At 34.2% G+C, this 27672-nt stretch overlaps 1 protein-coding gene across 1 annotated transcript; it reads left to right on the top strand.

The window, feature by feature from the left end:
• Positions 1-5720: 5720 nt before the first annotated feature.
• On the top strand, positions 5721-26671 carry LOC142234404 (uncharacterized). Its single transcript, XM_075305530.1, has 3 exons — positions 5721-5876; positions 23820-24837; positions 26355-26671. Exons 2-3 carry the CDS (start codon positions 23820-23822, stop codon positions 26444-26446), a joined length of 1110 nt encoding a protein of 369 aa, XP_075161645.1. The 5' UTR covers positions 5721-5876; the 3' UTR covers positions 26447-26671.
• The last annotated feature ends 1001 nt before the right edge of the window (positions 26672-27672 follow it).

The following is a 27672-nucleotide window of genomic DNA, read 5'->3' on the forward strand; positions in this document are numbered from 1 at the left end:
TCTGTGCTTTATATAAACTGGAATAGTATACCTTAGGGCGTTCCTATTAAAATTCCTTATTTGTGTAGTATCTATTTTCTAGATTTGTTTACAGATATCCACAATAAAATATTGAATTTTGTCGAAGGTTTATGGGCAAAGAAGATTAAGGAACTTGATCAACAGATTCCTTAATCTCGAATAATAATTAATTGTAAATTAGAATCATGCATTTGGACGATACTCGCCTATTTCGGTATCAGGTCATGAAAAGGTTTATCGAAGGACTTTTGCTAGGCTTAAATATGAATATAAAGTATATAAGAAATTAAGCTTTAATATAAATTCAATTCATGTAACGAAACCAGATTCCATGAAGAACGAGAATTATCATTGAAAGAGATATGTAAATGATAATAATGAAAATAATGAAAATAAATCCCACAAACCTGTAACTATAGAAGTGAACACTGTAAAGGTTCTTGAGCTTATGTTCTGCCAATTAAATTGGTTGTTAGCAAGTGTTTAGTGGAGTGTATTTCACTTACACATATTATTGGTGTTTTGTTTGTTTCTTTTTTATAAATAGATGGTCATGTTAAAAACAAACAAAACAATAGAGATTCCCTCCTACTGCATTCTAAATGTAAATCTCAACCAGTTTTGTTGGTTCTTTGCATCATTTTGTTTGGTCAAACAAGAAAGTGCAACAGCAACTGAACCAGTTTTCAATGGCAAAAAGACTTATCATCTGCAATACCATCACCATACGATGTCATTTGATATCTGACCACAAGCTAGTTTTTTTTTCAATATTACCTCTTGGTCTCTCCATGGTCATGGCTACGGGTCCATTTCTTTCTATCAAGTAACACTGAAGCACCACAAAACTTGGAGTATAACCGTTGCCCATGAAAATAAACAACAAATGTTTTCCTATCCTGTTTTTCTTCTGGATTGTGGAAAAACTACTTGTCATAGTAAAATAAGAGAGATATTAATGTTGCCAGATTAGTTGTTTCTTGGTTGTGTGTATGCTGTTCATCGTTGTTTGAGTCTTGTCCTTAATTTTTCAATCATATGCGAATGATTTCATTAAATTTCATTTCATATTATCATTGTCGTTATTTTTGTATCACGAGATGTATTTGGGCATATGGATGCATATAAAATTTGCAATTTCAATGAGCTCAAGCAGCCAAGAACAAAAGATTGAGAACATCTACTTATATTGATTCAGTGAAAACAGTGTACTTTTTTAGAGAGTGGGCAGAGAAATAAAGGCATATTTTCAGCATTATATAACTTAATTTTTTTTTATATTGAAATAGGGAAGTGGGTTTCTAATCCTCCTTTTAGAAAACTATTATATTTCCTTGTGCTTAAGAATTCTTCTTAAAATTCAAATGCGTGTTTAACTTAAGAAAATTCAATAATTAAAGCATTTTGTCTTTCGAATTAAGAAATTCGACTTCAGGGCAAACAATTCTTCTACTTAAAAAATGCTCAATTAAAGCATTTACCCCCATTTTCATGAAGCTCCGTTAGTGCTACGTTAGCTAACGAACTTTTAAACCGTGATATCTACATATCTGTCATTTTGCGTATATATTCCAAATGCCAGTTAGAAACTTAACAGCTGAAAATTTTTCAGTTAAAGTTAACCGGAGAAAAGATATTTCCATTTTTCTTTCTGTTAACTGGCAGTTAAAGCCTAACGCAGCTACATGAAAATGGCCGTTAGTCATTTAAGTTAAAAGGTTCGACTTCAGAATATTTTTACATTAATTTAAATTTTATTTGAATTGATATCAGTTTTCCTAAAAATTTGTAATTAATCTTCAATATTATTGAAATATTTTTTGAATTCGAAAGATTTTGTTGTAATGTGGCTATAGATCTAAATAAAAAAGTTCTAAAATTCTAATTTGTTAACCATATATGTAAAACTGAAAAAAAGGAATTGTGTCTTAAATATATCCCATTTGTAATCCTCCTCAACCCGGAATCAATACAAAAATCATCAGAGAAAAACACAATCTTTGAAAACAAATTACATGTCTGAGATCCATGTAATTTGTTTTCAAAGTACAATTCGCAATTTAAATCCAACCATCTAGGAATTTGCATTGGCTCAAAGGTCAACTATGTTGATGCAAAACCGGTATACATTTAGTTATATGTCCAGACCTGGCGTATTTATTACAAATCTTCTTTAAATATTGCTCAGGGTAATACTTTATGAACCTTGCAAAATGGGATAGCCCATATCAGGAAAATTCGATATCTCCCATATAGACAAGAATTGTCCGATTTTCGCAAATATGGTAATATTAGTCTCAAATTTTAAGCCTTTACCAAACTCGGGTGTTATAAACCAACTCAGTCTTACATGTATACATTACCAATTTTTTTCTAAATACGGGGATATATCATTAATTCCATGCCTAATGTTGTTATAATTTCGTAGTAGGTTATCCAAACCAGAGAAATATCACTCAAATGGGTTGAAAAAGTGATATAGCTCTTAAATATTTATGAAATGGTTTATAAACAAGTAAGCAAAGTCAAAAGTCGGGCGGTACATGTTTACGGGAGCTTTATCTTAATCTGAACAGAATGCATCATATTAGGAGCTATACTTGTTTTTGCACCTACAGAGTTAGTATGCCTCTAATATTGAGTCAATTTTCAAAAAAGAGGAAATCGCTCAATTAGTATGCGTAATGTATCCAAATTTGAGAAAATCGGGCAATATATTCATTTAAGGGCAATATGAAAGTCTGAATAAGATCGACTAATACAACAAAATTTGAAATTTGAGTAACATTGGTCAATAAATAAGGCTATTATTGCCAAATTTTGGAAAATCGGGCGATACATATATATGGGAGCTATATCTAAATCTGAACCGATTTTTTTCCAAAATCGATAGCGATTGTCTTTAGGCGGAAGTAAGACCCTATGCCAGGGTTGAGAACAATCGGACCTAAACTGCGAGCTGTTTTTGGCACACAAAAATACATGAACAGACAGACGAACATCGCTAAATTGACTCAGAATTTAATTTTATGACGATCGGTATACTGAACGAAAAGCACAAACTTATTACACCCTGTACCACAGGAGTGGTGAAGGGTATAACAATTTGCATAGAACATGGCCGTAGTTCTAGAAGTAAAAATGTGTTCGTTATTTATCATATATACACTTCACATAGATGAAGCGTTTTACATGAATTTGGAAATCATAAACGGTCCTGAGTCAACTCTTGTAACCCCATTTTCGGGTTTTTATTATTTTGATTTCTGTTATCCAATTTATTCAGTTTATTCATCGAATAAAGTTCACATTTTATATACATTAAAAGTAGTTCCTACATCCCAAACCTACCTTCCAGTCACAACTAAAATAAGTCTAGCAACTCTTGTAGATTCATCTCACCGTATGGTAAGAATCTAAGAACATTATTAAATTGCATACAATGTCCGAAGATCTACTATCGATCTGAAAAATTCCTGTTTTATTTATTCTTCCTTCCTATGAAGAGTAAATGCTTTGTTTATGAGCGCAAACTGATTTGTGGGTCTCCCTACTATTCGTTCTGTTATAGTAAATAAAAAAAAAAAATAAAATATAATCGGAAAGCTACACGTACCTACAATCCAATTGGTGACTAGGGAATGGTGTATCATTCTTTTTTCCATTCTAGGAGAATGTTTCCAACACACACAGGTTAGTCAGGTTAGTCTTCCGTATATTGTTGAATTTAGAATGGTTTTGTGTCTTATATTACATAGGGTGTTTGGTTGGTTTCTTGTTTTGTTCTATGTCCCATCATCATGTATCCATCTATTATCCATTTGCAAAATAATATATATTCTTGTGGCAGTTGTGAAGAATCTTACAAAGCAGCTAAGTTGCTTCATGATCTGCTCTTGGTTGGGTATAAAAAGGTTCACTTGTTGAGTATATGACCAACAGTTTCCTTTAACTGTCCACCAAGTTAAGTGTAATTTCCATTTGCTAAGAAAAAGAACTATTTTAGTGCATTGAATAGTATTGTATAGGAAAAGTTCGAGAATAAAAATTGTAAAAAGACTGAATACATTTTAAGTGTTTTAAGGTAAGAAAGTATGGGAAATTGAAGTTTGTGTCTTAAGTCTTTCGTTTTAAGAGGTCAAATAAATTAACAATTTCCATTGTGTTGCATGTACGTTGGTGGCGAAAAACTCAGATCTGTTTGATTTTTGATTTTTTTTTTGTTTTTGATTTTTATACCCTGCTCCACACTGTGGAACAGGGTATTATAAGTTAGTGCATATGTTTGCAACACCCAGAAGGAGACGAGATAGACACATGGTGTCTTTGGCAAAAATGCTCAGGGTGGGCTCCTGAGTCGATATAGCGATGTCCGTCTGTCCGTCTGTCCGTCTGTCCGTGAACACATTTTTGTAATCAAAGTCTAGGTCGCAGTTTTAGTCCAATCGACTTCAAATTTGGCACAAGTATGTGTTTTGGCTCAGAATAGATCCCTATTGATTTTGGAAGAAATCGGTTCAGATTTAGATATAGCTCCCATATATATATTTCGCTCGATATGGACTTATATGGCCCCAGAAGCCAGAGTTTTACCCTAATTTGCTTAAAATTTTGTACAAGAAGAACAATTAGTACTATAGTCAAGTGTGCCAAATTTTATCGAAATCGGTTCAGATTTAGATATAGCTCCCATATATATCTTTCGCCCGATATGGACTAATACGGTCCCAGAAGCCAGAGTTTTACCCCAATTTGGTTGAAATTTTGCACAGGGAGTAGAATTAGCATTGTAGCTATGCGTGCCAAATTTGGTTGAAATCGGTTCAGATTTAGATATAGCTCCCATATATAGCTTTCACCCGATTTACACTCATAGGACCACAGTTGCCAATTTTTTGCTCCGATTTAGTTGAAATTTTGCACAGGGAGTAGAATTAGCATTGTTGCTATGCGTGTCAAGTTTGGTTGAAATCGGTTCAGATTTAGATATAGCTCCCATATATAGCTTTCGGCCGATTTACACTCATATGACCACAGAGGCCAATTTTTTGCTCCGATTTAGTTGAAATTTTGCACAGGGAGTAGAATTAGCTTTGTAGCTATGCGTGCAAAATTTGGTTGAAATCGGTTCAGATTTAGATATAGCTCCCATATATATGTTTTTCTGATTTCGACAAAAATGGTCAAAATACCAACATTTTCCTTGTAAAATCGCCACTGCTTAGTCGAAAAGTTGTAAAAATGACTCTAATTTTCCTAAACTTCTAATACATATATATCGAGCGATAAATCATAAATAAACTTTTGCGAAGTTTCCTCAAAATTGCTTCAGATTTAAATGTTTCCCATATTTTTTTTACTAACATTGTGTTCCACCCTAGTGCATTAGCCGACTTAAATTTTGAGTCTATAGATTTTGTAGAAGTCTATCAAATTCTTCCAGATCTAGTGATATTTAAATGTATGTATTTGGGACAAACCTTTATATAGCCCCCAACACATTTGACGGATGTGATATGGTATCGAAAATTTAGATCTACAAAGTGGTGCAGGGTATAATATAGTCGGCCCCGCCCGACTTTAGACTTTCTTACTTGTTTTAATATATATTCTTGTGGCAGCTGTGAAGAATCTTACGAAGCAGCTAAGTTGCTTCATGATCTGCTCTTGGTTGGGTATAAAAAGGTTCACTTGTAGAGTACATGACCAACAGTTTCCTTTAATTGTCCACCAAGTTAAGTGTAATTTCCATTTGCTAAGAAAAAGAACTATTTTAGTGCATTGAATAGTATTGTATAGGAAAAGTTCGAGAATAAAAATTGTAAAAAGACTGAATACATTTTAAGTGTTTTAAGGTAAGAAAGTTTGTGAAATTGAAGTTTGTGTCTTAAGTCTTTCGTTTCAAAAGGTCAAATAAATGAACAATTTCCATTGTGTTGCATGTACGTTGACGGCGAAAAACTCAGATATGTTTGATTTTTGATTTTTTTGTCGGTTCTTATTTCGAACAATATGTACATTCTACGGGCTAGCTACACTGCACTAAATATTTGGAAAAACGAATATGGGTCTACTGAATATGGGAAAGTTTACCATTTTCCAATAAAACTAATACGAGTTGAACCTTTATTTAAATAAAGCGTCAATAGCTAAAGAAAAACTTGTCGAGCGACTACCCAAAATCTATAATATATAATTTTTAATAAGATTGGAATTTCTTTGAAATTATTTTTCGAGTTTTTGATGTCCAGAAGGAAACAATATACAAAAGCGGAGTCAGTGCCAAAAAAGCAGTACCATGCCCTGTCTGTTCACATGTTGAATAAAAAAACTGCGTAATGTTAACGAAATGTGCCATTAAAATTGAGCCAACGAAACAAAATCCTTTCATATAACCATTAGCGTAGCTAGACAATTTTCCTATAGCCCCCCCCTAGCTAAAAATTAATGGACTGAAGTTTTAGGTTCAATTACTGTTTTATTTTATAAAACTAAATAAAAATCAGACTTTATCATAACTAGACAGCTAATTTATAATAAAGCAACTAAAAGTAGTTCCACACTTTTTCCCAGCAAAAAAATTGGGAGTTGTTATAAAGACATAACTTTAAAAGCACTTCCAAAAATGTCCTCACAAAGAAGTTCATTATTTTAACCCAATTTTTATATTCTTAATGGGTATTTTTTGTTTCAAATAGGATAAAAAAGTAAGAATTAATAAAATGACAAAAATTATTTAAATGATGTCGAAAAACATCTACTTCCATTCTAGAAAAATTGCGAAGTTTTAAAAATATTTTAGGTCATACGTTCCCATTTCCCATTATTTATTTGAGAAAATATCAATATGAATTTTTTAATTCACATTCAAAACACTGAATTCGGATCACACCTTAAGAAGTGATGCAAATTTTGTGCAACGGTTGTTGAAATGATGGGCATCCGTCCTATGACATGTCCATCTTAACTTCATCGCTTCTGCGCCAATTTTGCATCACTTCCGGTCACATAAAGAACAGTTTCATAACTTTTTTGGCGATTCTGGTTTTTTTGCACCGTTATTAAGATATTCATTTATAAAAGAAAAGTTTTAATATCAATTACAATTTTTATACCCACCACCATAGGATGGGGGGTATATTAACTTTGTCATTCCGTTTGTAACACATCGAAATATTGCTCTAAGACCCCATAAAGTATATATATTCTGGGTCGTGGTGAAATTCTGAGTCGATCTGAGCATGTCCGTCCGTCCGTCTGTTGAAATCACGCTAATTTCCGAACGAAACAAGCTATCGACTTCAAACTTGGCACAAGTAGTTGTTATTGATGTAGGTCAGATGGTATTGCAAATGGGCCATATCGGTCCACTTTTACGTATAGCCCCCATATAAACGGACCCCAAAATTTGGCTTGCGAGGCCTCTAAGAGAAGCAAATTTCATCCGATCCGGCTGAAATTTGGTACATGGTGTTAGTATATGGTCTCTAACAACCATGCAAAAATTGGTCCACATCGGTCCATAATTATATATAGCCCCCATATAAACCGATCCCCCGATTTGGCTTGCGAGGCCCCTAAGAGAAGCAAATTTCATCCGATCTGTCTGAAATTTGGTACATGGTGTTAGTATATGGTCTCTAACAACCATGCAAAAATTGGTCGACATCGGTCCATAATTATATATAGCCCCCATATAAACCGATCCCCCGATTTGGCTTGCGAGGCCTCTAAGAGAAGCAAATTTCATCCGATCCGTCTGAAATTTGGTACATGGTCTTAGTATATGGTCTCTAACAACCATGCAAAAATTGGTCGACATCGGTCCATAATTATATATAGCCCCCATATAAACCGATCCCCCGATTTGGCTTGCGAAGCCTCTAAGAGAAGCAAATTTCATCCGATCCGGTTGAAATATGGTACATGGTGTTAGTATATGGTGTCTAACACCCATGCAAAAATTGGTCGACATCGGTCCATAATTATATATAGCCCCCATATAAACCGATCCCCCGATTTGGCTTGCGAGGCCTCTAAGAGAAGCAAATTTCATCCGATCCGTCTGAAATTTGGTACATGGTGTAAGTAAATGGTCTCTAACAACCATGCAAAAACTGGTCCACATAGGTCCATAATTATATATAGCCCCCATATAAACAGATCCCCCGATTTGGCTTGCGAGGCCTCTAAGAGAAGCAAATTTCATCCGATCCGGCTGAAATTTGGTACGTGATGTTAGTATATGGTCTCTAACAACCATGCAAAAATTGGTCCACATCGGTTCATAATTATATATAGCCCCCATATAAACCGATCACCAGATTTGACCTCCGGAACCTCTTGGAAGACCATAATTCATCTGATTCAGTTGAAATTTGGTACGTGGTGTTAATATATGGCCTCAAACTCCCATGCAAAAATTGGTCGTTATCGGTCCATTATTATATATAGGCCCCATATAAACCGATTCCCAGATTTGACCTCCAGAGCCCCTTGGAAGAGCAAAATTCTTCCCATTCGGTTGGAATTTGGTACGTGATGTTAGTATATGGTATCCAACAACCATGCAGGAATTGGTTCCTATCAGTCCATAATTATATATAGCTCCCATATAAACCGATCCCCAGATTTGACCTCCGGTGCCTTTGTAGAAGCAAAATTCATCCGATCTGCTTGAAATTTGGTACGTGGTGGTAGTATATGATATTTAACAACCATGCCAAAAGTGGTCCATATCAGTCCATAATCGTACATACACCGATCCCGAGATTTGGTTTTGGAACCTCTTGGAGGAGCAAATTTCATCCGAGTGCGTTGAAATTTGGTACATTGTGCTAGTATATGATCGTTAACAACCATGCTTAACTAGGTCCATATCGGTCTATAGTTATATATAGCCCTCAGATAAATCGATCCCCAATCACACAAAAATTGGTCCATATCAAGTTCATAATTGTATATAGCCCCCATATAAGCGACCCCCATATTTCAATTCTGGCTCTCTACGTACAAAAAGTCCATATCGATTCGTAATTATTTGTAGACTTAACTATACATAACTTTTTTGTCTAATATAAACCATGTATGGACTAAATCACAATTTAGAAAACGATGTTAAGAAGTTTTAAGATACCACAACCCAAGTAATTCTATTGTGGATGATAGTCTTTCGTAGAAGTTTCTACGCAATCCATGGTGGTGGGTTCATAAGATTCGGCCTGGCCGAACTTGCGGCCGTATATACTTGTTTTAATTAAATCGACTAAAACTCTGGCTAAACAAATCAATAAAGGTGCTTAAGTTATTAAACTAAACATAAATTTAGGAACTTAAATCATAAGTTCAACCAAAGTTTTATTTCATAAATATCAGACTTCAAACATTAACTTATAATAAATAATTCACTTATATAAAAATAAAGCTTTATATTGCCATCGGCAATTGAAATGAAAATTCTTTAGCGGAACTTTGTGCTAAAGATATGCAATTCTTTATTGGAACTTTGTGCGGTTTTATTTACTTGTTTAATATTATATAAAAGCAATAACAAATCGTAAATAGGTTTTCAAATTCTGGGGGGGAGGGCTAAAATTTTTCTGGGGGGGGGGGGGTCTAAGCTAGAGGTGTGCGCGTGACACGAAATTTTCGTGACACGCGTGATTCACGCGTGAGTCACGTGATTCGTGAATGAAATTTTGACCAAATCACGTGAATGTGCGTGAATGGGACTGAACAAGAATGTGTCGTGCGTGATCGTGCGTGAACATCAAATTCTGTTCGTGAATGTGCGTGAGTAAATTTTTTTCAAAATCACGCTCACGACAAAATTCACGTTCACGAAAAAATTCACATTCACGAACAATTCACGCTCACGACAAAATTCACGCTCACGAAGAAATTCACGTTCACGAAGAAATTCACATTCACGTTCACGAAATAATTCACGTTCACGAAAAATTCACGCTCACGAGAAAATTCACGCTCACGAAGAAACTCACATTCACGAAAAATTCACGCTCACGATGAAATTCACGTTCTTCTTGTGCAAAATGTTAAGCAAAGTGGGGTAAAACTCTGGCTTCTGGGGCCATATAAGTTCATATCGGGCGAAAGCTATATATGGGAGCTATATCTAAATGTGAACCGATTTCAACCAAAGTTGGCACGCATAGTTACAATGCTAATTCTACTCCCTATGCAAAATTTCAACTAAATCGGAGCAAAAAATTGGCCTCTGTGGGAAAATAAGTGTAAATCGGGCGAAAGCTATATATGGGAGCTATATCTAAATCTGAACCGATTTGGCTGATATTTGGCAAGTTTTTCGAGACTCATAAAATATTCGGATGTACGGAATTTGAGGAACATCGGTTGATATACACGCCAATTATGACCAGATCGGTGAAAAATATATATGGCAGCTATATCTAAATCTGAACCGATCAATAGGGATCGTCAAAATCAATAGGGATCGTCTTTGAGCCGAAACAGGACCCTATACCAAATTTTAGGACAATCGGACGAAAACTGCGAGCTGTACTTTGTACACAAAAATACACCAACAGACAGACAGACGGACAGACAGACGGACATCGCTAAATCGACTCAGAATTTAATTCTAAGACGATCGGTATTCTAAACGATGGGTCTCAGACTTTTCCTTCTTGGTGTTACATACAAATGCACAAACTTATTATACCCTGTACCACAGTAGTGGTGAAGGGTATAATAATGATTGAACATTTTTACATTTTTAAATTGAAAACATACTTCCAAATAACAAATTAATAATTTTCGGAAATAATTGGTTTCATTGGTTCATTAAATTTTGGCTTAGATGTAAAAAAAATAATTCTATATAGTATAATTATAATATATGTAATTATAATATAATAAAAAATAAAATAAGTAAACAATAACACTATAAATCATTGATTGCCTCAATTAAAAATTAATTAAGGTTTTCGGCCAAAATCAATCCAAATTTTAATTGAATTTATATTTTGATTTGATTAAAATGTTAATTGTATCTGTTAATTTTTTAATTGAGTACGTTTTCAACTTCAGATTTTTAATTAGAAATATTTTGGCGAATTTGTGTGGGTAGCTCATTTGTATCACGAGCGAGAGTAAGTTTTTAAGTTCGTACTCATTCGTGAATTACATTTTTTCGTTTGTTTTGTAAGTATAATAGTCGTGAACGTGCGTGAGTTGCATTTTACATCGTAAGCGTGCGTGAATAGTTTTTTTTTATGAATCGTGAGTGTGTGGAAGTATGTTTCGTTGTTCGTGAACGTGCGTGAATAGTTTTTTTTCGAATCGTGAGTGTGCGTGAATAAGTTTGTTGTTCGTGAACGTGCGTGAGTTGATATATCCCGTCGTGAGCGTGCGGTAGTCACTATTCTGCAATCGTGAGTGTTTATCTTTGCAGGATTTTGGTTCGTGAACGTGAGTGAGCGTGAATCAATAAAAACCTTCGTGCGTGAATGTTACGAATTCATTCGTGAGCGTGCGTGAGTGTGAGCAATTCCAAAACGGGCGTGCGTGATCGTGCGTGAATGTTACGAATTCATTCGTGAGCGTGCGTGAGTGTGAGCAATTCAAAAACGGGCGTGCGTGATCGTGCGTGAATGTTACGAATTCATTCGTGAGCGTGCGTGAGTGTGAGCAATTCTAAAACAGGCGTGCGTGATCGTGCGTGAATGACATTTTGAATTTGTGGGCGTGCGTGAGCGTGCGTGAAAACTCCCTCACGCGCACACCTCTAGTCTAAGCCCCCTCCCCAGAGGCCTTCCTAGGCTTATGCATACAACGAAAGTTGTCGTTATTTATTTTATGTTAATAAACGAAACGTTTCGTTAAATTTCATTAAATTTTAAGGAAATTTTCGTTGTTTGTAAGCATGGTTTTGTCACTAAAGTCCTGATCAGAGTTTAGTAAAGTTCTCTAGAAATACACCACAATCGACAAGTCATAATCTGTCCTATATATTACACACAATATGCAATAATATAAATAATAAATTGATAAATATTGACTTATTTGAAATTAAGATACAGTTCCACATATGTGTATGCCTAATTTAAGCAAATATGACAATAAAAAAAACACACACTTTAAAGTTGATATTGTTGACATTTTAATGTGATTACCTTGATTTTCATAGATAGGGTAAAATGGATTTTATAGATAAAAAAATTGTCAACAAATACTTATGATAAAATGAACAAGTATATACAGCAGTAAGTTCGGCCGGGCCGAAACTTAAATACCCACCACCATGAACCAAATATTAGGGTTTCCTTTGAAATTTCAGGAGGGCTTGAGGACTTGGGGACACTTCCCGAAGATAAATTTAAAGATTTCACCTATGAGGACTATATCAGATTCTGGATTTATAAGAACCATTTTTGTTTGAGTTTTAGAGGAATCATTAACATCTCTTGTAAGTGTGCAAGAAAATTATAAAATAACGTCTTGATTTGAAATCTTAAATCTTTAGATTTTCACCCGAGAAGTAAAATTTGGAAATTTTACATTGAGTTTCAAGCAATTTTCATGATCAGTGCGCCTTCTACATCCTCAAGAAGTGAAGTCGGTCTATATGGAGGCATTACCAAATGGACCGATAGAAACTTAATCCGATACACGTTTTTGTAAGTCTAAAATACCAGAATATTTACAATTTCAGGCAAATCGGATAAAAACTACGGTTTCTACAAACCCAAGGAGTTAAATTGGGAGATCTTTCTTATGGGGGCTATACTAAAATATGGAACGATACTCACCGTTTTCGGCACACTTCTTTATGGCCCGAAAATACCTCTAGATTTCCAATTTCAGGCAAATTGGATAAACACTTCAGATTCTAGAAGCCCAAGAAGTAAAATCGGGATATCGGTCTATATGGGGGTTATACCAAAACATGGACCGATACTCACCATTTGCGGCACACCTCTTTATAGTCCTAAAATACCTATAAATTTCCAATTTCAGGCAAATTGTATATAAACTACGTATTCTAGAAGCCCAAGAAGTAAAATCGGGAAATCGGTCTATATGGGGGCTATACCAAAATATGGACCGATACTCACCATTTTCGGCACACCTCTTTATGGTCCTAAAATACCTCTAGATTTCTAATTTTGGACAAATTGGATAAAAACTACGATTTCTATAAGCCCAAGACCCCACATCGGGAGGTCGTTTTATATGGGGACCATACCAAACATGGGCCGATACAATTTTTGGCACACGTATTTGTGGTCCTACAATACCTCTAGATTTCAAATTTCAGGCAAATTGGATAAAAACTACGATTTCTATAAGCCCAATAAATAAAATCGGGAGATAGGTCTATATGGGGGCTATACCAAAATATGGACCGATACTCACAATTTTTGGCACACGTATTTGTGGTCCTACAATACCTCTAGATTTCCAATTTCAAGTAAATTGAATAAAAACTGCGGTTTCTATAAGCCCAAGAAGTAAAATCGGGAGATCGGTCTATATGGGGCCTATACCAAAACATGGACGGATACTCACCATTTTTGGCACACCTCTTTATGGTCATAAAATACCTCTAGATTTCAAATTTCAGGCAAATTGGATAAAAACTACGATTTCTATAAGCCCAAGACCCCAAATCGGGAGGTCGGTTTATATGGGGACTATATCAAAACCTGGACCGATGTAGTCCATCTTCGAACTTGACCTGCCTGCAGACAAAAGACGAGTTTGTGCAAAATTTCAGCACGATTGCTTCATTATTGAAGACTGTAGCGTGATTACAACAGACAGACAGACAGACGGACAGACGGACATCGTTATATCGTCTTAGAATTTCTCCCTGATCAAGAATATATATACTTTATATAGTCGGAAATCGATATTTCGATGTGTTACAAACGGAATGACAAACTTATTATACCCCCGTCACCATTCTATGGTGGTGGGTATAAAAATGAACCATACTGTATAGAATAAACGCTGAGGTATAATTAAGGTTCTATGCCTTATTGACTTATTGCGGACCTATCAACTTATAACTTTTTTCCAATATACAGGGAAGAAGTTCATTAGTGTCAAGTCAAATGAGATAAGACGGCTGTTGAATTTGTCATGCAGAAAAACCATTGTTCTTTACCCTGAACATGCAGATAAGAAAAGCATCAAGATAATATTTGAAGAGCCATATAATATGATATGGTGACCATGTAATATTTTCACAGAAATCACACTGAAATCACCTTACCATAGAAGACAGACTCCTCTAATAAAAACACTTGACCAAAAGTCGATAAACTTTTCAATGACTTTATATTAAAAATGCGTTTTTCTTACGAATTAAAAGAAAATATTTTATAAAACGTTATGATCTCTAGGAAAGAACTTTTTTTCGGCAAAATAAGGACGGTATTTGAGAAAAATAATAATAATTTAGAAAACGTATTTTGCAACTAAATGCTTTTCTTATTTTTGTAATTTCATTCTTGCTATGCATGTCAATTTTTGTTGAAATCGGTTCATATTTAGATTTCGCCAGTTTTTCACTCATATGACTACAGGGGCCAAAGTTTTGCTCCGATTTACGGAAAATTTGGCGCAGGGAGTAGAAATAATATTCTAGATATACAGTCAGAAAAGAGTGAACCCATTAGCGAGTTATTTTTAACTAACCAGTGTTAACATAGTACTAAAGAAGCATGTACCCATAGTAAATTCAACATTTTCCTATAAGTTAGTAATTTGTTTTAACTTTTGTCAAGTTCAAATTTAACTGTTCAGAAGTAAAAAATTAACTAAATAATATATTTTTTAAAAACGAAAGAAATTAATGTTCTGGATTTCCTAGACCATCTGGTGACTTGGATCAAGGAGATCTCAATTTGAGTTATTACATCCCCATTTCTACAAGTCATATTATATATAGTACAAACCACTTACTCTTCTGTAATACAAATCCTTTAGAATCATTTATTAGATTTTATATTTATCATTTTATACAATTTTACCTTTTGTTCGAACGGAGTATCAAACCGCGTACGATCGGTTTTCTAACTAAACACACTATCCACTAGATAGGGTCACGAAAAAAAGTTGATGGGGTCACCCCCAGTTTTGTAGCATATTCGAAGACAATTTGAGAACACCAAAACTTTTTTTTTCATGCACCATACGACCCCCCCCCCCCCAGGATTGGTCGAAACAAATTATTGTTTCTATTGTTCAAACATATTATATTTCAGCTTAGGGCATGCGCTGGTAGAAAAAAATTTTAATCAAATTTTCTTTGTGTGGATATATTTTTAAGGCGCCAATTGGTTACTTCCTTTATTTTACTTGCAGCATACTCTCTAGGCCTCTCTTTCTAAACACATATATGTTTATTGGCTATTTCTAAATTAATATATGTTTGCATCTAAGCATATTATATTTACAAACATCTTATGTCCCAAACATAATATGTTCTAACATATTAACATATATGTCGCAAACATGTTATGCTAGTTTATGAACATTATATGCTTGCACTCAAAAATATTGTGTTTAAAAATTTGTGTTCCAAACACATAATTTTTACAACCAAACATATGAAAAACAGTCTTTTTCGTCCGTGTATAGAACAGCACACGAGCACAGGTTTCGGAGACGAACTATTGTCTAGAAATAGATTCACTTAACGATAGTTAGAATTGACTTTCATCGTTAGTTTATTTATATTGAAGAATTTGAGATGGTATCGAAATGTAGATCTAAAATGTGGTGCTGCACTGTTAGAAAAATATGTTTTTCATATGTTCCGATATAAACAAAATGTGTTTCGGGCACGATTTTAAACCACAATATATTTAAGTGCGAACATGTAATGTTCCTGAACTAACACTAAATGTTTGGGACATCTATGTTAATATGTTAGAATATATTATGTTTGGGGCATGAATGTTTCATAAAAATCATATGTGTGAATACAAACATATATAAATTTACAAATTTCGACTAAACATACATATGTTGTGATATTTTATTCAAAGCGACAGAGAGAGTATAGAGAGAAATAGAGATGGAAACCGGGAGAGTTGACGAAAGATATCAATATAACACAGCAAAAGAGTCAAAAGAGAACAATTTCTGTGAAACCGCTTGTATGTTGTTTCGGAAAACTGTTTTATGATAAGGCCAAAAATTTGATATGTTTAAGTCTAAATATTATTTAATTTGAATAAAGAGAATAAACATTCTGAACCAAGAGAATAGACATTTGAAAAACAAACAGCTTATGTTTTCGCCTTGAGAGCAGCATTTTATGTATGTGTGGACATGTGTTTTGTTTATCATTTTGGCATTATGGGCACAATTTTTTTCTTGGTTCGTTAAAAGAAATCAGGGGTCTTCATAAAAATAACGAAAGGGCACTATACTCTTTTTAGAGTTGGGACAGTAAAATGAAATAAGGAGGAAATAGTGAAAAATTACACAGTAAAATGTAAAAAAACAAACTTTAGTTCCTCTTTATTAAAAAGTAGTCCACGAGGAGTTGACGGACACCATCAAATATAAAAGCGGGCATTAAGTTCGAGTTTTACAGCTAAAACAATTTAAAAAGTTTATTTTCTTTAAAATGAATTATTAAAGAAAAATAAAAGGAATTTTAGAGCGATGGTGTTAAATGCTAGTAAAAAACTGTTCACTCCTAAATAAATTTATGTTTATATTATAAAATTATGTATGTATGTTTATACTCGACTCCACGTTCTTCTTTTGTTAGTTTTTGAATTCCTTCCAAATTTTAAAGTTTTGTACAAAAACAGTTTTTTATTACAAGATTGTTATTTTTGCAATAAAAAATAATATTTTATCCAAAAATCAGTCAATTTCGTTTATATCAAGCACTGTTACTGACTATAAATCTTTAATAACGCACATTTCGAAGTTTCATTTAAAAAAAATTAATATAGTGTAAATATAAATGTGTAAATTAAAAAAAAAAACAAAAAAAAAATGTTCGGTCGGAGCAGGGATTGAACCCACGACCCTTTGCATGCAAGGCAGACATGCTAACCACTGCTCCACGTGGCAAACAAATGTATGTTTCTGTTAAATAATGTTATGTTTGCATAGGCTCGTGGGCGCTGCAAACTATGCTATATAAATGTAACTTAAAACGATAATTATCTACTGGTGACTATAACAGCTACGTAGCCCAGTGGATAGTGTGTTGGCTTACAAACTGTATGGTCCTCGGTTCGATTCTCCGTGCAGGCGAAAGGTAAAATTTAAAAAATCTATAAAAGTGAATAATTTCTTCAACATTATTTGTATTACAGAGAAAGGTGCCAATAACTAAAAAAATTCGTGGAAGTGAAAATTACGAGTATGTTAGGAAATTCTTCCAAGCATATAATATTTTTGGCTCAAAATGCTTCCAAACATATAATATGTTCACATAAAACAAACATATTAATGTTTCGGCAGTATGCAATAATATATGTGCTTCCTGCAAAATATGTTTGGAACATATGTTAAAGAAGCGATTTTTTTGAGGGTGTGGATATAATATAGTCGGCTCCGCCCGACCTTAGTCTTTCCTTACTTAGTCTTAGAATGAAACAAGAAAAAGTTAAATTTAAAAAAACTAGTATTTACGGCCCTAAGTTCGGCCAGGCCGAATTTCTAAATTGTGAGTTAGTCCATACGTGGTATTTATTATACAAAAAAGTTATGTATAGGTAAGTCTACAAATAATTACGAATCGTCATGGACTTTTGCTCGGTACGTAGAGAGCCAGAATTGAAATATGGGGGTCGCTTATATGGGGGCTATATACAATTATGAACTTGATATGGACCAATTTTTGTGTGATTGGGGATCGATTTATCTAAGGGCTATATATAACTATAGATCGATATGGACCTAGTTAGGCATGGTTGTTAACGGCCATATACTAGCACAATGTACCAAATTTCAATTGACTCGGATGAAATTTGCTCCTCCAAAAGGCTCCAAAACCAAATTTCGGGATCGGTTTATATGGGGGCTATGTATGATTATGGATTGATATGGACCACTTTTAGCATGGTTGTTAAATATCATATACTACCACCACGTACCAAATTTCAACCAGATCGGATGATCCAAAAGGCACCGGAGGTCAAATCTGGGGATCGGTTTATATGGGGGCTACCCAGCAAAAACTCTCATTACCCGGTAATCTTGTAGGTAAGCCTATTTAAAAATTAATAACCACTTATTAATTGGCATCGCTTCGGAGTACATTTACATACGCATGTCCTAGAAGGAAAGTACTTTTCCCCAGGCATACTTTCGGCCATAAAATAAGTAGTGCATTTAAATCATATTATCACCTAATATGTAATGACTTATTCGTAGATACACCAAAGTTTGCAAAATAGCCACTTATTGTCTCAGCCAACCAAATCTCGAAAATATTGATTTCTATCACCGATTACAATGGATCAAAATATGGCGAGTGATGCTGTTATAGGTGAACTACTTGAATAGAAACGAATATTGTATAAATAAACAAATAATCTAAATAAGATTACACTCAAATTAATTTCACACTTAAAATAGAAATAAATGTAGGTTATTTAAGGGAGCTCGATTCGTGAATTACGTTATAATATATCCAATAGCCAATTCACATAATGTTCGAAATCTACTAAAAGTGGATTTTAAGCCCCTTTTTTATAAGGCAAATTGCATTTTAAATTTAGTTTAAGCGCATTTTGGAAGTGTAATGTGAATGAAGTATAAAAAGCATTTATTTAAAACATAATATGATAATGTCATTAAACACAATTATTATGAAATATTTGTGAAAAAAAATTCTTAACGGAAAATTTTTCAGAATTACCCTTACATTACATATTCTTTTTGATTTTTTATGTAAGTGCTCGATTATGTGAATAATTATACCTAGTGGTACCATCATTTATTCTATTTTATTAATTCGTTAACTACAACTGCCATTGGCGGAGCTAGAAATTTTCTCTGGGGGGGCCTATGCCCCCCAGACATCCTTCAAAATTTTGTCGAAATTTCCGAAGCGATAAATTACCCCTATTGATAAAACTATACATCCTCAATTTTATTGCGGTGTTAAAGGCAATATGCAGCAAAATCAATCAAAAACAAAAAAAACTCAATCACAAAAATTAGTTGTATCAATTAATTTTTTAATTGGCTTTGATGATTGATACTATCATTTTTTTGATTGAATACATTTCAATTAAAAACAAGTAAATAAAATCTAAAGTCGGGCGGAGCCGACTATATTATACCCTTCACCACTATGTAGACAAACATTTGTGTTACCATATAAAGGTTTGCATTTCCAGATACAAATACTTTTAATGGAAACAATTTTTTGTACTTCTACAAAAACTCTAGAATTAAAATTTAAATCGGCTAACGCCCTGGGATGATACACAATGTTAGTAAAAAATATGGGAAATATGAAGCGAGAGAAATTTTAATGCAATTGTACAAAAGAGATTTTTAATTTTTCAGGCGATACATATGTATTCGAGATATAGGACAATTAGAGTAATATTTACAATTTTTGCTACTCAGCAGTGGCGATTTTACAAGGATATTGGTTAGATCTCGCCAAGATATGTGTAGGGCGACTTGGAGCCTTATTTAAAACTCATCCGTTCTGTGGAAATTTTGGCATTGCAGTGTGTAGGATATGGGGAAATCATCACAGAATTTTGTGTAAACTGTGAGAATTTTGGCCATATTTGTATTCTCTGTGGAAACTATCCAGTCAATTGGAGGAAAATCCCATTGAAAATGGGTCTAAAATATGAAACAGTCGACCATATTTCCCCAACTCTGGTGTACGTATATATGGGAGCTATATACAATCTGAACCGATTTTGCATAAATTTGACATGTATAGTTAGAATAATAATTCTGCTATCTATGCGAAATTTCACGTAAATGGGAGTATAACTTTGGCCCCCCTGGTCATATGAGTGCAAATCGGACGGGAGATATATATGGGAGCCATATCTAAATCTGAATCTATTTCAACCAAATTTGGCACAATTACCTATACTACTAAACGTACTCCTTGTGCGAAATTTGAAGCAAATCACGGCAAAACCCTGGATTTTGAGGCCATATAAGTTCAATCGGACGAAAGATATATATGGGAGCTATATCTAAATCTGAACCGATTTTAACAAAATTTGACACACTTAACGATACTATTAAACGTACCCCTTGTGCAAAATTTGAAGCAATTCACGGCAAATCTCTGGCTTTTGTGGCCATATAAGTTCAAATCGGACGAAAGATATATATGGGAGCTATATCTAAATTTGAACCGATTTCAATCAAGTGTACCAAGCATTGGTAGAATGCCAATTCTACCCTCTGTGCAAAATTTCATGAAGATCGGTAGTAAATTTTGGGCTCTGTGGTCATATGAGTCTAAATCGGACGAAAGATATATATGGGAGCTATATCTAAATCTGAACCGATTTGGCTGATATTTTGCAAGATTTGCGAGATTCATTAAATATTTGGATGTACGGTATTTCAAGAAAATTGGTTGATAAACACGCTAACTATGACCACATCGTAGATAATTATATATGGCAGCACTATCTAAATCTGAACCGATTTTTTCCAAAACCAATAGCAATTGTCTCTGTCTCAAGAAACGGCCCTATGCCAAATTTGAGGACGATCGGACTTAAATTGCGAGCTGTACTTTGTGCACAAAATTACATATACAGACAGACGGACGGACAGACAGACGGACATCGCTAAATCGACTCAGATTTTAATTCTTACCCGATCGGTATACTAAAAGATGGGTCTATGACCACTATTTCTTGGCGTTATATACAAATGCACAAACTTATTATACCCTGTACCACAGTAGTGGTGAAGGGTATAATTAATTAGATCAATTAATTTCATGGTTGAAGACAAAAAATATTTTATTGTGTGTGGGAGCCGGTTCCACGACACCGCTATAAATAATCAAATAGCAACTTACCATTATTTAATATAACAAAAAATAAAAGCATTGCTTTAAGTATGTGTTTGAAAAATATTGTTTGTAATTTATTTTTAATTCAAGACAACAAACATATGATTTTTAAATTTTATTTAAAATGTGTGTTTTAAAACAGGACTAGAAATCATAAAGCAAAACATAAACTTAATATATTCATCGTGTATAAAAAATACTAAGAATAAAAAATTAAATAGAAGGCAAAAAATAAATTGAATATTATAAAACGACTATCTTCGATTAGTTTTTAAAAATTCTCTGAGAACAGAATACAACGAAGCAACTGTCGAGAGCAGCGGTGCCAACTCTGTGGATTTTTCGTGATTTTGACGATTTTAGATGGTAAATTGGGCATGTGACGATTTATGATTTTAATCAACGTAGTTATAAATTGACTATTTTTGAAAATGTGCGTCTCAAGTTTCCTTTTAGTGTTTTTATTACGTGTTTTTAGTTGTAATGTAAATATCAATACTAAAAAATATGCTTAACATACTCTCTCTGCCACAATCTTAATTGGATTAAACACATCGCCAAGCTTGAATTAAAATATAAATCAACTGTAGCTTTGATTATTCTGGGGGGGGCAAGAACTATTCTGGGGGGGGGCATAGCCCCCCCAGCACCCCCCTAGCTACGCCAATGACAACTGCCTAAAAATGTGAGAATAACAATTCGAAAATTACCGAGAAGTATTTATTTTTGTCATTACAAGTTAGTCATTATAACTCGCCGCAATGTAATGCAACGTGTAATGACAGCTTTACTCCTGGTAATGTCAATTGTAATGAGATGTGGTTACCTAGTTTTTGCTGGGTATATACATATAATTATGGACTGATATGAACCAATTCCTGCATGGTTTGTGGATACCATATACTAACATCACATACCAAATTTCAACCGAATCGGGTGAATTTTGCTCTTCCAAGGGGCTCCGGAGGTCAAATCTGGGGATCGGTTTATATGGGGCTTATATATAATTATTGACCGATTTCGACCAATTTTTGCATGGGTGTTTGAGGCCATATATTAACACCACGTACCAAATTTCAACTGAATCAGATGAATTTCGGTCTTCCAAGAGGATTCGGAGGTCAAATCTGGTGATCGGTTTATATGGGGGCTATATATAATTATGGACCGATGTCGACCAACTTTTGCATGGACATTAGAGGCCATATACTAACTTCATATACCAAATTTCAGCCGGATCGGATGAAATTTGCTTCTCTTAGAGGTTCCGCAAGCCAAATCGGACCGATTTGGCCCATTTGCAATACTATCCGACCTACATCAATAACAACTACTTGTGCCAAGTTTCAAGTCAATAGCTTGTTTCGTTCGGAAGTTAGCGTGATTTCAACAGACGGACGGACGGACATGCTCAGATCGACTCAGAATTTCACCACGACCCAGAATATATATACTTTATGGAGTCTTAGAGCAATATTTCGATGTGTTACAAACGGAATGACAAAGTTAATATACCCCCATCCTATGGTGGAGGGTATAAAAATGAGAATTAAGTAAAATAAATCGCATATACTCGTACTTAGTTTGGCACATTTGTGTTTTGTCACACAAATGCATACCATAGATATATGATTTGCCAATCGAGATGCATTCGTCACCAAAATTCTCCAAATTTCCATAGCACTGAATTATATGGCCACGTTTTCACAATTTGTCATTCATTTTCAACCAGTTTGAAATCGAGGTCTTGGGATGGCCAAAGAACAGTTGAAAAGTTTGCTCACTCAGCTATTTTTAAACTTCTTCTACACTATATCTTGGGTCACCATTCTGCTGAGACTGGACTTCTTCTCTCAAATAGGCACTCTTTCCAATGGTAAAGAAGTGGGAATTGCAAGAATAATTGGACCTATGCTATGTCGACTTTCACTGCTTCTTCTACGATACATTGGGTTTTCAGCTAATCGATATGTTTGTCCAAAACAATTTATCCTTTTTATCTTGCCTAAATGTGACTAGTCGACTTCTTGTTTTTGTTGTTAAAATCGACTAAACGACTACTACCTTTTTCCAAATGTGTTTTATTGTGCGATCCAAATGGTAGGCTTTTTAATTTATCTAAAGATCATTTAATTACGTAACTGATAAGATTCGAGTAGAGAATATTGCGTTCGCTAATCAGGTGATTTCATCCATGCCTTAAAAATAGATTTTGAATTATTGTTGCATTAGTGTAGTAACAAGTCGAAATCAAAAAATAAGATTAAGGGATTGTAGTTATATGAAAAGATGATGTACAGGGTTGGTGAAACATGGTTCAATTTGGGAAGAATAATTCTCCTGTGTAATTTCAATAAGAAATTAGGACATAAGTCCCAAAATGAATCGTATCCCACCGCCAGATCTATACTAAAGGCTATGGAAATTCAAATTAGCCAGTGATGAAACATGTGTATAGTCGGCCTTGTGTAGATGAGTATCTGGCATTTTCTTTTCAAAAACTAAATAGTATCAATTCCCTTAATCCACTTTTCCAATAAGCTCGAATAAATATTATAATAATATGTAACAAAATTCACATTTTTAAACAATAGTGGATATTCTACAAATGAAGTTGAAAATGTTGAACTTGTTAAAACAAAAGACTTAAGAAGCAAACTCCATGTAACGAAACCAATTGAATTTGCGAGATGTCCTTCCAGTCCTTCCTTCCTGCCAGTTTTGCCACTTTATATACTCCAAAACATCTTTCTTTTTTTAGATGCTCAAATATTTGCTATTGAGCGCTTTGGTCACGATCCATACGGTATGGGCAAAACCTGCGCCTGCCTCGGTACATCATCATGGAGAAATAACACCGCATGTTGTGATTGTAACACCACAGGCACAATTGCAACTCGATACGTTGGGTCATGGCACGCCATTTATACAGCATTTATCACCGTTTACACGTTTTGTTGCTCCACATGAGGAAACCATTGTCTACGTACCAACAAGTGCAATAGGCAGTCGATCAGTGTCTTCTGTCCTAGCACCTTACCAATATGAAGCTCGATCTGTGTCTCCAAGACAAGGTGGTACTATTGGGGAAACTATAATTAATGCCATAGGAAATCCATCTTTGCTTGTTGAGGCCATCAATAGTTCTCCTTTAAATCCAACTGGGCTAGCATCGTCCATTGCCAACTCAATTCAAAGTGCAGCCCAAAACAGTCCTTGCGATACGCTGAATAGCTTAGCAACAAATTCTCCACAAAACTGGGCCGAAAATATTGCTAATGCTGCAGGCATTCAGAGCTCATTAAAGGCTGAAGGTGAACAAAAACCCCAGGCTGATGCGAAAGCAGCTCCCACAGAGTCATCGTCATTGGCTAAGGTTCAGCATGTGGAATATGAAATACCCATTACGCCTATCTTAGCCAATGAACCAAGACATCAACATCAACATTATGCTAGTGTTATTGGACCGTCGGTGCCACATGTTGTCGACTATATACAAACTCCAATTTTTCTAGCCCCTTCAATACCAACTATTAAAGGACGTAGTCTAGACTTGGCTGAAAGTAAACCAATAATTGCATTACCAATACCAGAGCCACCACTACCGGAATCGTTGCCCCTAAAACCGGATATAGAAAGTCAACCAATTTCATTACCAGAAAAACAGAAACAAGAAGAAGAAAAAATTGCGGAGCTTGGTCGCTTTTTAGACGCAGATGACAGTCTTAAGGCAGAGAAACCAAGCGAAGCCATTGAACCTTTACCACAATTACCACAGGGTAAGTAATGCCTATGCTAGTATTAAAATTGAGAAAACATTTTAATGCAAAAACGAAATATATCTAACAGAAAATAACAAATAAATGTTTACAATAACCATTTTGTGTTGTAGCTAACACAACAACATGGTTGCTACAAACTCTGGGCATCCGTTAATTTTTTTATTAGTTTACATTTTTGTTGGGACTTACGCAAGCTCAGAAATAAAAATCTCTACTCACGCACGAAACATTTTCAAGACCCACAATGAGGAGAAGAAAATCTTTTTTTTATTTAATTCATTTTATTTCAGAACATAATATCGAATTTCGTAGTGCCCCAGCGCCTTATAGACATGTTAGAAGCGAGTGGTCAATGTGTGTTTAAAACAAAATAAATATGTATTAAACAATATCGATGCCCTCATTCCAGAGTACGCTAAGTCGACTTAGCGGGTTTTGATGGAGTTCGTTGTGTTTTATTCGGATTTTCGTGAATTACATCCTGTCAAAATTTCGAATTTATTGGACAATTCCATCAAAAGTTATGATTAATATTGCACTTAGCCTGTGACTAAAGTTTTAAAAATGTCCAATGTAAAAAGGTCAAAAGGCTTTGTTCGGTTAAAGTGATCTAAGTAATTTTTAGCCATGTTCTATTATCATTATTTTCAGATCGTAAATACTTAAAAAAACTATAACAAATGTGATTTTAAGACCGAAAATAAGGGAATTTCTATCTTATACGGGTTTTGAGAAATTTCAAAAACAAAACTTTGAACTTGTTTCCTATAAAATTCAGTTTTTAGTCTTAGCGTACTTTGGAATGAAGCATTCGATATATAGTATTTCATATATTAAATTTCATTTACATTAGAAGCATTGCAATATTTTGAAGAAGATATTGCCTTAAGTGTGTTTTAAAAGAATATATTGTACATATTGACTTCAGATAAAAAGGCATCTGTTTTACGCTCCTAAATGCGATCAGCAAACATTTCGTTTGCTATTATGCCTTAATTTGCTATTATGCCTTAATTTGCTATTATGCCTTAATTTGATAAATATTCCGATATTGTTTGGGTAAATACCTGACCTGTTCTTACTATATTATTTTTATTGTGTTACCATAGGTCCAAGCTAAACATGTTTCAGCAAAAAAAAAAAAAACATGTTTTAGTATGTTATATTCCAAAAAATGTTCGGAAGATTCCGAAGAGATTTTCGAAATTACATACTACTATATTACTATAAAACTTCAAAATGTGTCTTAACCAAGACTTTAAGTCAGAAAAGAACAGTTCTTGACATAAACGAAATGGACTGTGTTTTTCGATAAAAAATTTATTTTTTATTGCAAATATAAAAATTTTGTAAAAAACAAATTTTCTAATTTTCTAAAAGCAATTAATCTTATTATTTTATCATCAAATTTTTACTGTTGGTTTTTCTTGTCCCTCCCTAATTTCTAGTTTCACAAAAAATGGTCATATTTAACCGGAAACAATTTTAAGAAATCTTTTATATCCATTTTCCAGCTGAAAAACTTGAACCCGAGAAAGTTGAACTGAAGCCTCTGCCTGAGGACAATAAACTCGAGGATAAGCCAGAATTACCAGAGACTGCTTAGATATCCTACAAGATAATGTAACAACGGTCATTACAGATACAATCACTTTTAGCATATATAACTAAATACACTATGGGCCAACAACAACAAATAAATTGAGATAACAGAACATAAATGAGACAACAATATCCACCAACAACATCATCGCATTAGCGTTTAAGAGTATTCACATAAATTTTACAATAGTTTTATAAGAAAATCTCATAATCATCCATACAAACAAAACTAAGAGAAAACATTTGTAGTGGTAAGACAGGTATTTAATACACATAAAAAAAATAAATCCAACATTCATACATTTTCATCACAAATCATCGATGAAAAATAAATTAAATATGTGAAATTATTTAAAATGTCCTTAAAGGAAAACACTTTTATAATTAAATTGTAATGATTCCCTAGCATTTACAAATGGAACAGTCTGATTTAGCTTAAATAAATTTACAATTGAAGTAAAGACAAAAACAAACTGTGTTTGGTATTTTCCAGTTGTGAAACCAATGGGCTATTGGCCTTGTGGTCATTATTTAAAAAGTATTTACTTTAAATGCATCTCTCATGCAGGGCAATTACAAAAAACACCTTTAAAAGTGTAACATTGTCGGAATAGTAATACATATGAGTATTGAGCTTCACCATACGAAGGGGGAATAACAAGTTTGTCATTCCACGTGAAACATATGAGGTATTGGTTTCCGTTCATAAAGATTATATGTGTTATTGATCTGGGTTAGGGCTGAAGTTCTGAGACAATCTTGCGATTTCTGTTCGTGGGTAAAATTTTTAAGTCCTTACATTGTTCTCTAAAATGGCTCAAATAGAATAGTCCATCGGCTTAATATGGCAAATATTTGATTGTGTGGGACATTCTTTTTTCTTCATTTGAAGTGCTCCAAAACCAGCATCAAAAATGCATGAAAAAATCACCCTTGAACTTTCTCGATCGAAAATATTCACTCCCCACGATATTTTTGGTAGAACTCATGCCCATTCCTACTCAGGAAGTTATTATTATTTTAAAGACTCACGCACACATGCGAATAAACTATCGTGCCTCACGAAAACATTGGTGTCTCACGAACATTTACGTGATTTCGAACTGGAGAAAATTGTTCTGATACACGAAAATTCCCCAGAATAATAGAAATTATCGTGACGGTCGTTTTTTGTGTCACATACACACCTCATGCCCAGAAATATACGAAAGAAATGTTCACCAAATTGTT

The sequence above is a fragment of the Haematobia irritans genome, chromosome 4 (assembly GCF_050003625.1).
Source record: "Haematobia irritans isolate KBUSLIRL chromosome 4, ASM5000362v1, whole genome shotgun sequence".
Classification (NCBI taxonomy): domain Eukaryota; kingdom Metazoa; phylum Arthropoda; class Insecta; order Diptera; family Muscidae; genus Haematobia; species Haematobia irritans.